This window comes from Petromyzon marinus, chromosome 33 (genome assembly GCF_048934315.1).
Source record: "Petromyzon marinus isolate PM22_M1 ecotype Great Lakes invasive population chromosome 33, UKy_Petmar_22M1.pri1.0, whole genome shotgun sequence".
Classification (NCBI taxonomy): Eukaryota; Metazoa; Chordata; class Hyperoartia; order Petromyzontiformes; family Petromyzontidae; genus Petromyzon; species Petromyzon marinus.
The window spans coordinates 8,637,658-8,651,719 of NC_133699.1; the positions used below are offsets into that span (position 1 = coordinate 8,637,658).

General features: G+C 54.5%; 1 protein-coding gene across 1 annotated transcript; it reads left to right on the forward strand.

The window, feature by feature from the left end:
• The first annotated feature begins 2,781 nt into the window (after positions 1-2,781).
• GNMT (glycine N-methyltransferase) lies at positions 2,782-13,841 on the forward strand. Its single transcript, XM_032965008.2, has 6 exons — positions 2,782-3,678; positions 8,048-8,175; positions 9,224-9,337; positions 9,793-9,935; positions 10,897-11,021; positions 11,387-13,841. The coding sequence occupies exons 1-6, from the start codon at positions 3,473-3,475 to the stop codon at positions 11,553-11,555; spliced, it is 885 nt and encodes a 294-aa protein (XP_032820899.1). The 5' UTR covers positions 2,782-3,472; the 3' UTR covers positions 11,556-13,841.
• Positions 13,842-14,062: the final 221 nt, after the last annotated feature.

A 14,062-nucleotide genomic window follows, 5' to 3' on the forward strand; every position in this document is an offset into this window, starting at 1 on the left:
GAGCGGGGTCCACGGCGGTCAGTTGTGGGGGTTGCGGAAACGCAAGTAAACTAACAATTTGTTTTTTTTTTTACCAGGTAAGGCCCACTGAGCTGTATAGCTCTTTTTTTTAATGAAGCGTCCTGGCCACAAATGATAGCTCAACGAAGTGGCTTATCATGTGGATATCTATCGCGGCCAAAACGTGGGGGGGTAAAACCGAAGGACCCAAGAGAAAAATCCACGCGACCACGGGGAGAGACAGACGCACACAAAATATACAGCAGGCGTCAGGGCCGGAATCGAACTGCCTACCTCCTGTATACCAGGCGAGGTAGTTAACATCTAGCCACCGTGATGATGAGAGAGAGACGCGCAAACTCCAAATATCCAGCAGGCGTCAGGGTCGGAATCGAACCCACGACCTCTTGTATAGCAGGCGAGGTAGTTTACATCTAGCCACCGTGATGATGAGAGAGACACGCAAACTCCAAATATCCAGCAGGCGTCAGGGTCGGAATCGAACCCACGACCTCCTGTATATCTCCTGGCCACCGCGGCCGCGTGCCACAAGGAAGCACCGCTGGCGTCACTCTGGGCTGATGAAATTCGACCAACACATTGACTCATGAGCCTAGCGCTGTTGGTTCGCCTTTCTCCCAGCATGTGCCGCTCGGCTTCTCAGCCGACGCACGCTTTGCGAGATACGTTCTCTCTTTCGCGCCGTCGTTTACATTGCACGCGAGAGTTGCAATGTCATCCTGTTGCGTAGAACAACAAAACACTAACCCGCTCCACTTATTATCAGTCGCCGTCTATCCACTGCTCGAATGAAGGCCCCCCCCCCCCCCCCGCAGTATCGTTACCACCGCCTTCAATGTGACCGCTGCCGCGATGTGGCGATTGGTATCGGTTTGGGACACCGCGTAGACCCGAGGGGTTACACCGGATAGGGGCCGTCTTAATTCCCGCGCGTTCGGAACGATGTCTGACGTTTCGCTCCCACGCGCCGGGAGCATTCTAAAAAAAAAAACCCCGATTGGATGCGTTCAGAAATCGATTCGGTCCTTTAAAAAGACGCTTCCGGCGCAACGCAAAGCAGACGGCCAACACGGGGACCAAGATAATCGCTTCTTGAATCGCATCGCGTGACCAATGAGCCTCGGCAATTCTTCTCATCGCCGTGGGCTGCATTGCCGCTCACCGTCAACGTAAATCGTGAAACTCACGACGCTCAAACCGTGCGCTCGCCGTCGTCGTGGCTGCTGTCGGGCTAAGATGCCACATCGACGTGCAGGCAGACACACACCTGTGGGGACAGACACACACCTGTGGGGACAGACACACACACCTGTGGGGACACACACACCTGTGGGGACAGACACACACCTGTGGACACACATACACACACCTGTGGGGACACACACACCTGTGGGGACAGACACACACCTGTGGACACACATACACACACCTGTGGGGACACACACACCTGTGGGGACAGACACACACACCTGTGGGGACAGACACACCTACCTGTGGACACACACAAAGACAAAGATCCCCCGTATAGCCTTAACAGACTGTAGGGGCAAGTGCTGTTAGCGAGCACCTATGAAGGCCGGAACGGTACACGAGGGGTGGGTGGCCAGCACCACGCCCGACCGCCTTTGTCTCCCTAGTGGCGATGTTTACACACCGCACCAGGTACTCATTTGAGGCTGAGTCGACCTAGGGGAGGCCCAGGACCGGTTCAGATAATCGTCACTGGTGTTGGCCGTGAGCAGGAATCGAACCCGGGTCGCCGGGTTCGTAGCGCAGCACGCGAACCGCTACACTACCGCTCCCCACACACACACACACCTGTGGGGACAGACACACCTGTCGGGACAGTCAGCCACACACCTGTGGACACACACACCTGTGGGGACAGACACACACCTGTGGACACACAGACACACACCTGTGGGGACAGCCCCCCCACCCTCACCGTGTTGGTGGGGGGAGGGGGCGGGGTTGAGTGGGCGGAGTGGGAGGAGAGTGGGGGAGGGGGCGGGGTGGGGGTTCCACGTCGCCACGTGCCCCGAGGGCACAGCACCGCCTTTAAGGAAAATTATAAATGAACCACTTTAACACGTAGGCTTTCGCGACCAATATTATCCATAACAGAGACTTGTTTTGTTTTGTTAGGTCGCGTAAATACAAATGTGTAGTTAAACCCGCCGCCACCCGATAGCCTGGCTATCGCCCGGTGAAGCTAGTTGTAATTACCAGCGAAACGTCGTACTAGATTTGTACATGTCGTGGGTTTACCCTCCAACACAACCAGTGTGCTGAATTATTAACTCATTGGCATGTTTTGTTTACGCGACAAACCTTACTAATCGGGTGGTGGCGGGTTTAACGACACATTTATATTTACCCGATTTAACCCCCCCCCCCTCCCCTCTTATGAATATATTCACCAGGCTTGCCATGCCCAGGCATTGTAACCACCAAGTACCCTTCCTCACTCGAGCAACGCCCAGGGGGTTGCAAGACCTGGGGAGTGGCGTCTGGTAAAGCAGAGGAGGAGAGAGACTTGAGAGAGAGAGAGAGAGCGAGGGGAGGAGTAGGACGAGTGAGTGGCAATGTGCGTCACCCTCGCCGAGTGTCGCGTTCTCGTGCAACTCATTTTGTGCCACATGCCTGCGAGGGGCGGCACCTGGCGCCCGTCTCCCATTGGTGCGACGGCTCGCGGCCTCCGTCACGCCGGGTAAACACGGAGTGACCAAATAAAGCGGGGGTGTGTGCGGGTGACACGCTCACACACACACACGGGCGCCGGCACACGTGCGGCGCGCGAGGTTGCACTCGGTAGTGTTGTGGCCGGTGGTGGTCGCGTCTTGCAGATGCGGTGATGTCACGCTCGACTTGACGAGAGCCAGCCACGAGCAGCGGTGGTGTTTTTTCGGCAAGCGAAATCTCTGCGTGGTAGAATCCAGCAAAGGCAGGGCCGGGGAGGGGAGATTGGTCGACATGAACTGACTTGTGAGCGAGTGCGTCCAGACGGCGAGCGGCAACATTTTAGACGCTCACACATTCGCGGCACCTAGCCCAGCCATTCATCCGACCCCATCACTCATTCACACGCACGCGCACGCCCCATTCGGCCACGTACGCACGCGTCCCATTCACACAGCTAACCCCTTTGTCAATAGGCCCACGACGCACTCAATCGTAAATTCATCCACGAATCCATCCACTCGCCCTCGCGCAATAAACTCACCCGACCATCCATTCGCACTTGAAATCGCTCAGCCATTCATCCAATCACCTGTCCACCGTTCTCATCCATTCATCGGTTAGTATATCAATCCACGAATTCATCTCGACCCGTTCACTCACCCACCCCACTCACCCATCCGACCGTCTATCCTCGCACATACCCGTCCATCCATTCACCAACGCATCCCATCCATCCACTCACCCGGGCCACTCTTCATTCACCGCCGCCATGGTGGACAACGTGTTCCGCACCCGCTCGCTGGGGGTGCCGGCCGAGGGGCTCCCGGATCAGTACGCGGACGGGCGCGCCGCCCGCGTGTGGCAGCTCTACATCGGGGACACGCAGAGCCGCACCGACGAGTACCGCGCGTGGCTCACCAAGCTGCTGAGCGACCACGGCTGCAAGAGGATTCTGGACGTCGCTTGCGGCACTGGGTAATGAATTACTGTACCCATCTATACCGACCTACTCACCCACTTACCGACCGACTCACCCACTTACCACCAACATGGCCCATCCAGTAAATGCGTTTGCCGCTCTTGTTGTAGAGTTTTTTTTTCTTCTCCTTCTCACTTTTCCCACCGGTTCGAATCGAGCGGCCGCCCTGATAAATACTGCGGGTTGTTTCAGCCGTAAAAAAACACCGCGTAGTCTATTTCATAGATCCCGTGACGTCGCCGCTCACATTTGGTTAAAATTACCTTCAAATTACAAAATTTTATTAGATATTAAGTAGCCCATCATCGCCGCCCCCCAGACTGCGAAACCCGAACCAGACCTACCAAAGAGTCACGAGGCTCGGCAAATCTTTCCGAGAGGGAAAACCCGCAGGACCCAGATAAAAAAATCCGCGCGACCACGGGGAGAGAGACACGCAAACTCCAAATAGACAGCAGCAGGCGTCAGGGTCGGGATTGAACCCCCGACCTCCTGTAGACCAGGCGAGGTAGTGAACATCTCGTAACCGTGGCGGCGCCCCTTCAATAAGTAAAGTATATACATTCAAATTGCATCATCAATTGCCAAGCTTCGGAAAGGGATAGTAAAACAACAGCAAAAACAATCCCAAACCACACCAAGACAACACACAGTCCATCAAATAAGAATTGTACAAACTGGACGCTGCTGGACTGGCCGTGGACTGTAAACCACACGTACACACACAAGTCTCAATGATTATTATTATCCGTGAGTCTCGCGGATTCCGTCCCACAAGGCCGCGCAATTGATTCTCACGTTGTTGTTGTAAACAACACACTCCGAGCCCTGTTTGTAAGCAACTCACCCGGCTCTCTTAATTGCAGTTGCTGGCACCCACAGCTGCTGCTCCACGGCGCTGGGTCTCGTCACGTAACCCCCCTTACGTAACGGTCAAGCTCCATTTGATTGTCTCTCTACTACGCAGTCTCCCCACGATAAAAGAGCGGACACACGAATAACAACAACAACGATCCAAGGTTATACTGTATTTAATCATCGTTCCATTCACCCTGCGGTGGGGTGTTCACCAAGTGGTAGGTACATCAGCCTATTGATTGCCGCTACGCTAGCTCGTTCAGTAAACCAAGACCCCCCCCCCCCCTTCACCTGACCACCGTCTCCTGTGAAAGTGGACTCGCCCGTGTCTGCGGCGTGACAGTTCAACGTCGGTGGGACTCACTCCTGCCGTTCTTCTCGGTTCGAGACTGCATCGTGGCATCATCCGCACTGGCGGAACGATGTGGACGGGATAGTTGGGGTGATGCCATTCTGGCTGGCAGTTGGGCCCCGCACGACGTTAGACCCGTGGCTGCGGCGAGCCAGTTGTTTAGGTTCGCATTTGAATATTTACACATTTGTAAAGTTACATTTAGTAATTAAACAACAAGAAGTGGGTTGCGTGCATTTTTTGTGTATGTTTAATTTGTTGTCCTTCGCCGCACCTCCGATTAGCACGGTTGGCCACGTACGGTGCGAAAGAAGTTCAACTTACATAAAGTACACGCGACTCCACGCCAAGCCGTGTGAGGTCCTGTCGCCTGAGCGCGAGCCTAGTTTGTATTTGCACGGGCGACTGCCTGAGAAGCCCTCTGGGGTCGTTTGTAGGATGTTGTCCGCAAGACGGCCAGGAGATGACAGTGGGGCAACCGATGATTGAATCTGTCCCGTGCGGCGCTCTCCCCGCGTTATGCTGCCTGCATCCCTTTGCCAATTACGGTTTGAGCTTGTGCAGTTGAGTTTTCATCGTGAGCAGCACGCTTTGAGGTTAACCGCAGGCATAAGCCTCAACCGAGTCTCAAGAAACGCCCCTTCCTCCCCCTTAAAAAAATGGAAGAGGGGTCCTGGCATGGGGATGTTTGGATCCATTCCTTTCGTCCACGCGACACGATCACATCGCTAGCCACGCGAGGGCACCATACCAACCGTGGAGCTGCCGGCAGAGGGGGCTGGCTGACTGCTCGGATTTGTTTTTTTGTTGTAATGTTTTGTATCACCGCGTGTTCGCTCCACCTGCAGGCACGTGGAGCGAACAACTCGTGGTAGAGCCCGAAACCACATGGGAGACGTTTAACTCAATTGTTTGTTGCCGCGTGATTGAGTGGCTGGATGGGTGAGTGGATGTGTGGGTGAGTGGATAGGTGAGTGGATGGGTGGGTCTCATGCTAAGTGGGTGGATGGGTGGGTGATTGGTTGAGTGGATGGGTGAGTGGATGGGTGGGTGATTTGCTGCAAGGCTACGTTGTGGATAGTAGAGAGGGCAGTGCATTGAATACATCCTTTGCCCTACAGTACTTATACGCTCCCCGCGTCTCTGCTGCCCGATTTCACGAACCTGCACTGACCAGCGCATGCTAAACGTGTGGTCAACTAGCCCCTATCCCCTTTCCCCCACGAGTCACACGTGGCATGGCGAGGCCCTCGCCCAGCAGCAGATTGACGAAAGGGCCGCGACACGTACAGGGACCTGTGCGATGTTTGTCTGTGCTTGTGGATGCGGAGGGTGCGAATGTCCAAGGCTAACGCACGGGGCGATAGGACAGGGGACCAGGTGACCTGTGCTGGTAGCAATGCGTGTTTGCTATGCTGCTGCTGCGTTGGCAGGAGTGCGTAGACCACAAATAAAAACACCACTCAACAACGTTCCTTGTCAATAATATAAACAGTGTCCCTGAAATAAAACAAAAGTTAAATAGGCGTTTTAATATTGGGTCGTTTCGCTAAACGTCGCTTTTGATTTATATTCTCTTCCTATTAGAGGAGTATTTTTTGCCGAATGTTGTTTAGTTTTGGTCTGCGGTTATCAAGAGTTCCAATGAGCTGAGTGGACACGTGGTGGACCTTGGTCTGTGTCAGGACTCTGGGTTGTGATGTCATCTCTGCCACCACCAGGGTGTGTGTCTGCTTGGTTGTGTTTTCGCAGGAGTTGTAAACTACACCGTTTTGTTTTCATACGAATGATTTCTCTTCCGTTGAGCGGTGGCACAGCGGTTAGGCTACTGCGCGATGAAAAAACTGGCGACCTGAGTTCGATTCTCGGCCACGGTTAATATCAGTGACTCGGAATATCTCAACCGGTCCTGGATGCCGCTCCCTTGCGTGGATAATAGCAATTTTAGTTTTTGTTTTATATAGAGCAGCTAATAGTACAGTATATGAAAGAAACACACACATTGTCCACTTAACCGTTTTGTTAGATTTTCCACGACGGTCCTAACGATTATCAAGTGCAGATAATAGGTCACACGGAGATATTTCAGAGGCAGTTCTGTGATATTTCCTTCGACGGGCCGTCCTCTAACACGGGGGGCGATGCACCGCAGCTCCAGAATTCCGAGTGGACTCTCCGTCCTATGCCATGATGCCAATGGCCCAACAGGGACTGGGCTCGGGAACGGGGAACAAGCAAAGAAAGTTCTTAAATTTAGACTTAAAACTTTCGTGACGGCAGGAATTCATCTTCTTGGTTCTTTCGGTAAAGTCACGTAGATAGAAAACAAAAAATGAAAATTAAAAGCACAAAAACCCACGACGTTTCGATCGCGACATAAGCGGTCTTCTTCAGGTGGAAAGAAAAGAAGACCGCTTGTGTTGCGATCGAAACGTCGTGGGTTTTTTGCTTTTAATTTGGATTTTTTTTTAAATTTTCTATCTACGTGACTTTACCGAAAAAAACAAGAATAAGAAAGTTCTTAGACTATATGCTCATCACCCGTGCCCTCCTCTTCTGTTCGTGCGGATAGCAATGTGTTCAAGAGCTAAATGTTAAGCAATGCCAAGGTCTGCTGGCCACGACGAGAGAGGGCTTCAGGAGTAAAGAGTTCGTGTGGTTTCGCCGTTCATGCTTCTCCTACGTTGAAGGAGCGCAGACCACAGTGGGTTTACTGTGTGGTCCGTAGTTTGGGTTGCATGGCCCACAATTGCACTACTGTGGCTTGTGTCTTTAATGTTGTCTCTATGTATCTTCATAAGTATCTGCGGGCCTCTGTGCCTCTATGGATCTCTATGGATTTCTGTGTAAATATGGCTCTATGGGTCTCTGTAGGTTTACGATACGTTCCGTAGTTTGGGTTGCATGGCCACAATCACACTGCTGTGGCTCGCGTCCTGACATTTCCATTCATGGAGGAGGTGTGCGCAGTATCCTGGTGATGTTCTGGTGCGGTTGATGGTTCCACCAGTGTCTACTAGGGGGTACGTGAAAGGCTGAAGGTGTGCGACATTTGGGTCTCTAATGAGGAGGTGTTCATTCTGGACGTTCTCGTCCGTATATACGGTCCCACACGCTCACGTGCGGGGTGTCTATCGCGGCGTCGTGCGTCACAGGGTGGACTCCATCATGCTACTGGAGGAGGGATTCCAGATGACCAGCGTGGACGCCAGTGACAAGATGCTCAAGTACGCTCTCAAGGAGCGCTGGCGTCGGCGCAAGGAGCCGGCGTTTGACAACTGGGGTAACACCATACACCACGTGCCCCTACACCACGTGCCCGTACACCACACTCCATACACCACACTCCCGTACACCACACTCCATACACCACACTCCCGTACACCACGCTCCATACGCCACGCTCCATGCACCACGCTCCATGCACCACGCTCCCGTACACCACGCTCCATACGCCACGCTCCCGTACGCCACGCTCCATGCACCACGCTCCATGCACCACGCTCCCGTACACCACGCTCCATACGCCACGCTCCCGTATACCACACTCCATACACCAAACGCCCATACACCACACTCCCATACACCAGACCCCCGTACGCCGAACAGTAGTAGCTATGCACGTGGCCTGTAATCCATTCTCACCTACCGACCTAACCATAAACCTACCTTCATACTCATTACCCACCCACCTACCTAGCTATTCCCAAACATATCCACCCACCCACACAATAAACATACCAGTGCACCTTGCATACCTAAACATTCACCCACGCCACCTAGTACTTACATCACACACTCATGTCCATGTGCCGTGTGCAGTCATATAAGAAGCGTAGTGCCTGCCCACCTACCTACCTACCTGGCTATCTACCTACTGAGTAGAAACATGCAATGTTAGGCCATTGTTGCATGTGGTTGGAACGGTTGGAGCAACTTTGGCCCAACATTACATGTTTACTGCGTATTCTCCTCCCTACCTACTTAACCTCTCCGCTTATCCACCTACCTACCCATCTACCTACCTACCCACGTACCTATCCAACCTCCCACTTACGTCCCCACCTACTCAGCTATCCACTTATCCATCCACTCACCTACCTACTCACCTATCCACATGTCCACCCACCTACCAACCCACCCCCCCCACCCGTGTACCTACCCATTCACCCAACTACCTACCCACCTACCCACCCGTGTACCTACCCATCCACCCACCTGCACACCTACCTACTAACCTATCCACATGTCCACCCACCCACCTACCCATACCCACTCGCCAAGCTGCAGGGTAGCGACTTAACGCGCCCGCCCGCCCGCCCGGTGTGCAGTGATCGAGGAGGCCAACTGGCTGACGCTGCAGCAGGACGTGCAGAAGCCCGGGGAGGGCTTCGACGCCGCCATCTGCCTGGGGAACTCCTTCGCGCATCTGCCCGACTTGAAAGGTGCGGCGACTCGGGGAGAATCGATGCGGGGAGAATCTATGCAGAGAGAATCGAAATGTGGGGCGCCCGGTGTTTAGCCGGGCGGTGGGGTTGGCTACGCACGTGGTGCCGTAATCCAGCGCTGTGGGAGGCAGCAGTGGGGGTTGGCGGGCCACCGCGCACTCTTGAAGGTGCAGCGGTTTACTCTGTGGTCAACAACGCATGTCTTGGGCATCTGTGAAAAAGAGCTTCACAGCTCATCGGACTCCTCCAGGATGAATATGTATCTGAATACTTATTGATAAATGAATATTCATACTGGAGGAATCCGATGGCTCTGGTCGGATTCTGATGTATGAATGTTGAACTTCTCGAGCATCGTACGTAGCCCACCTCGTTAAACGGAGGCGATGACGATGATAATGACGACCCCGATGATGACGACAATGACGACGAGAACGATGGGAACCCTCCAGGCGACCAAAGCGAGCACAAGCTGGCGCTGCGGAACATCGCCAGCATGGTGCGGCCCGGCGGCATCTTCATCATCGACCACCGCAACTACGACTACATCCTGGACACGGGCAGGGCCCCCCCGGGCAAGAACATCTACTACAAGGTGAGCGCCAGCGTCCGCTCGGCTGTTCGGTCGCCGCACGTCGCAGACAGTTTGCGGTTTGGCTCCAGCGGCCGGCCCTGGTTATTACTGGGGTGCGAGTGTTAACCGTGGTAATCGACTAAAACTGGAAACTATTTTTTTATTTGATCAGGTAAGGGCCTACTGAGCTATTGTAGCGCAATTTATGAAGCGTCTTGGCTACAAATGATAGCTCAACGGATGCGGCTTATAATCACGTGGAAGTTTATTGCAGCCAAATGCTGCAAACGCATGTTGATTCTTAATGTGGTGGGAAAAACCGGAGGACCTGGAGAAAAATCCACATGACCACGGCGAGAGAGACACCACAAACTTCAAATATACAGGTGTCAGGGTCGGGATCGAACCCATGGCCTCTTGTATACCAGGCGAGATAGTTATACAAATACAAGTATGTGTCGTCTGGTTCGCCCCCAGTGGACGTTAAAGAACCGTCGGTATCTTTTGTAAGAGTGGGCCATTGTGCAACGGCGTCAGGGTCCACATTAGCCAGATTTAAAAGTTACACCCCAAAAACTACTCAAGTCTCGCCTCTTACCAGCAGACTAATTCCCAAGGTCATTCGAGATCGGTCTTGCAAATGAGACTCCTATCCTGGTCTCTCCAGTTCTCAACCAGGGCTTAACGAAATCAACTTGAAATTATCATCAAGAACTCCGATGAGTGTTTGGAGGAGGAATGGAATGCGTCCGAGGGCGTGTCAACAGAGGAAGGAGCAGCGATTAGCATTGGTCAGATGTGCAGGTGCTAGGTGGATTGTTACACGTCAGGATGTTGGGAGATGGTGGTGGCTTGTGGAGGTTTTCACGCCATGGAGGACTATCCATGGCCGATGATCATTAAGATGATGATGACGAATGTTGACGACTGCGTAACTGAGAGCGGGTTGGTCATGAGGGTGCTTCGTTTTTGTTGAATTCAGAGCGACCTGACCAAGGACATCAGCACGTCGGTGCTGTGGGTGAACAGCAAGCCGCACATGGTGACGCTGGACTACACGATCATGCAGCCGGAGCCCGAGAGCGAGAACGGCGAGATCGGGTACAGGTGAGTCACTCCGCTATCCCTCCCCGGGGCCCCACACTCGGCCGTCCTAGAGCGAGAATGTTGAGATGGGGTGCAGAGTCGTTGCGTTTATCTCAGAGCTGGAATCTGCTGTATTGAACGAAGAAAAAAAACCCCCACAATTTATATAAATGTTTTGGTGACTGGACAAAAACCATCAACTGGTTTGATCATCGGTGACCGTAACCTGGATTCGAAACCCAGCTTCTCAGCAGCAATGGCTTATTTCTCCAATATGATAGAACCCCCCGCCCCCCCCCCCCGCCGCGTCTCGGAGACCCGTTACCACCATGTGGGATTCCTGTCGCCATATCTCTCTCTCTCTCCCTCTCTCTCTCCGCACGCAGCAAGTTCCGGCTGTCCTACTACCCGCACCGGCTGGAGGGCTTCACGGAGCTCCTGCGCGGGGCGTTCGCCGGGCGCTGCGAGCTGGGCGTGTACGGCGACTTCCGGCCGTACCGCCGCGGCCAGCCCGAGGTGCCCTGCTACTACATCCACGTGGCCAAGAAGCGCTGATGTGGCGGGGATTGCGGTGCGGCGGGTTGGGACGGGGGGCGTTGGTGGTGGCGGGGCGGGGCGGGGGATGACGCCGGCGACCCGCGGCGACGTCCTGAACGCCGGCTGCGATGGAGTCGCGACGCGTTCGGCCGCTGCGTTGGCACGCGACGCGAGCGGCGCGCCGCTCCTTCCTCGGCGGGGCTGCGGCGTCCCGCTGCGCGGGGCGGTGGGACGCCGATTCCGTTCCACCACCCCCACGCGTCCAGTGAGGGCGCGCGCTCTCCACCGCCGCAAGCCGAATGTGACGCGCCCCGCGACCGCGCGATCGTTCGCCCCGCGACCGCTGTGTCCGGCTGAGGGGGGTGGGGGGGTGGGTTGGCCGCTTGCAACGAGGAGACGCAAGGGTCCTGGCAAGCGCTTGGGAAATTGGCGTGCCGTGAAATTGGAACGCCCGTTGCCCCCCTCCCTCCCCCAGCCGTCTGTGCTCTCAGCCTCCCGCCCCTGGCTCAGGCGCTTCCGCTTCTCCTCTTTTTGTGTGATGTGTCTTAACATTTTATACCAAGCCTTTTGTCCGTCCAAGGACGGGTGTATTTCATTAAATCTGAAACTTGCAAGTGAAAAGCAGACCGCGACGCGATATGCATTGCATCCATTCGTGTGCGATTTGTAAGGGCGCGGTGACACAGACCTATTTAATGTAAAGGTTTATAATCCCTTGTTGATCACGACGTCCTTTTTACTTTGATGTCTCAACAGCGTCACGGAGATCGCGTGACGTGAGGGTTCTGCCTTTGTTAGTGAGGGTTGTAAGTTGACGCCGAGGAGGGGGGAGGAGGCGCCTCGGCCCCCCATGTGGAGTGACGTCAGCCGCTAATTAATATTAATAGTGGGGGGGGGTATCCATTTGAAGACGTCACCTTTTCATGATTATTAATGTCGGGGGCTGTTCGATGTGGAGTGACGTCACCTGCTCATGATTATTAATTAGGGGGGGTGCTACATGTGGAGTGACGTCACCCGCTTATGATTATTAATGAGGGGGGGAGGGGTCCATGTGGAGGACGTCACCTGTTCATAAGTATTAATGAGGGGGGCTGGCCGAAGTGGAGTGACGTCACGCGCGGGACACACGGAAAATTCTCGGCTCATTTACAGGAGTAAATATATTATAGTGCACGTACACATTCTGCGCGTGCTCGCTTGTTTGCGCGCGACGGAGGCGTCTCGCACGTTTTGTATAGAATCTTGAGACGTAGCGGCTGCGTGCAGACGCCCCGGTGATCCGCGCTGTAATATTGTTGCCGGCGGTTTTGTTGTCGCGTTCGGCGCCCGCCGCGTTCACGTTCGCACGAAGGGCGCACAGGTCGCGGCTAAAAAGGAAACGCAGGGGGGCCGGCCGGGCGGGCGTGCGTGCGTGCGTGTTCTCGTCTCTTAAGCGCCCGCCGGCCCGGCGAGTCGGCGGTCAGTGTCTTTACGTGTCGGGAAAAGGCAGAATAAAGTTGGTTGTAATTATTATAATGAACAATCCTCTCTTTTGTGTCAATTATCGTCCAACTGGTCACGGCGCAGCCGCTTGCTTGTTTGCACCTCCGATTGGCACGGCTGGCTACGTGCGGTGCGAAATAAGTTCACCGTGCGTACGTACGTACACGCGACGTGGCGGTTGCAGAACCTGCGTTCGCGATGTCCGACGCGCGGCCGTTTCGATGAAGGTTGCCTCTGGCCGCGGGATGCCTTTGTCCTCGGTGTCGACGTTTGTAGTGCCCGAGACACCTGCGAGAATGAGCGCGTTGTGGCTGACAACAGTCGGTTGAGGCTACACGGGGGGACCTTTGTCTTTGTGTGCGTCGAGTCGGTAGTTTAGCGGCCAGCGCGCTGCAGCAACGGATACGGCGACCCGGGTTCGATTCCCGCTCACGGTTAGAACCAGTGACGATTACCTGAACTGGTTCTGGTCGTCCCCTAGGTCGACTCAGTCTCAAATGAGTAGCCGGTGCAGTGTGTAAACATCGCCACTCGGGAGACAAAGGCAGCCGGGCGTGGTGCTGGCCACCCACCCCCATGAGTGCCGTGCCGGCCTTCATAGGTGCTCGCTAACAGCACTTGCCCCAACAATCTGTTCGGCTATACGGGGGATCTTTGTCTTTGTGTTGTGTGTGTGCGTGTGCGGTTGTGCTGGCTCCCCGTCCTCAAGCTTGGGACATGGTCGGCTCATGGGGACGTTGTGCACACGTGGTGAACCTCCCGGTGTATTGTCCACCACCGATGTTGATTAAAAAAAACCGCAGCTTTTTGCACAAAGGACCTCGTTTGTGATTTTTCTTTTTTTATCCGTGTTTTGTTTACAAAGCGTAAAAGTAGCGGGCACTCATAGCGGCCACGCTCTTGCGCTGCAGTCGGTGAGAATGACGGCGGTGTATTGTGGTTCGGATATGGCACGAACTGAAACCCGGTAGGTAAGCCGACGTTGGTCTAACGTTGTCATGTAGTTGTAACCGTTGGACGAACGTTGACGCAGCGTTCCA

Bases quoted from the DNA above. Each gene is read 5' to 3' on its own strand.
- GNMT (XM_032965008.2), top strand. From the start codon at position 3,473: ATGGTGGACAACGTGTTCCGCACCCGCTCGCTGGGGGTGCCGGCCGAG. The intron at 8,176-9,223 runs GTAACACCATAC...CCCGGTGTGCAG, and splicing joins GCCGGCGTTTGACAACTGGG to TGATCGAGGAGGCCAACTGG. The intron at 11,022-11,386 runs GTGAGTCACTCC...CTCCGCACGCAG, and splicing joins AACGGCGAGATCGGGTACAG to CAAGTTCCGGCTGTCCTACT.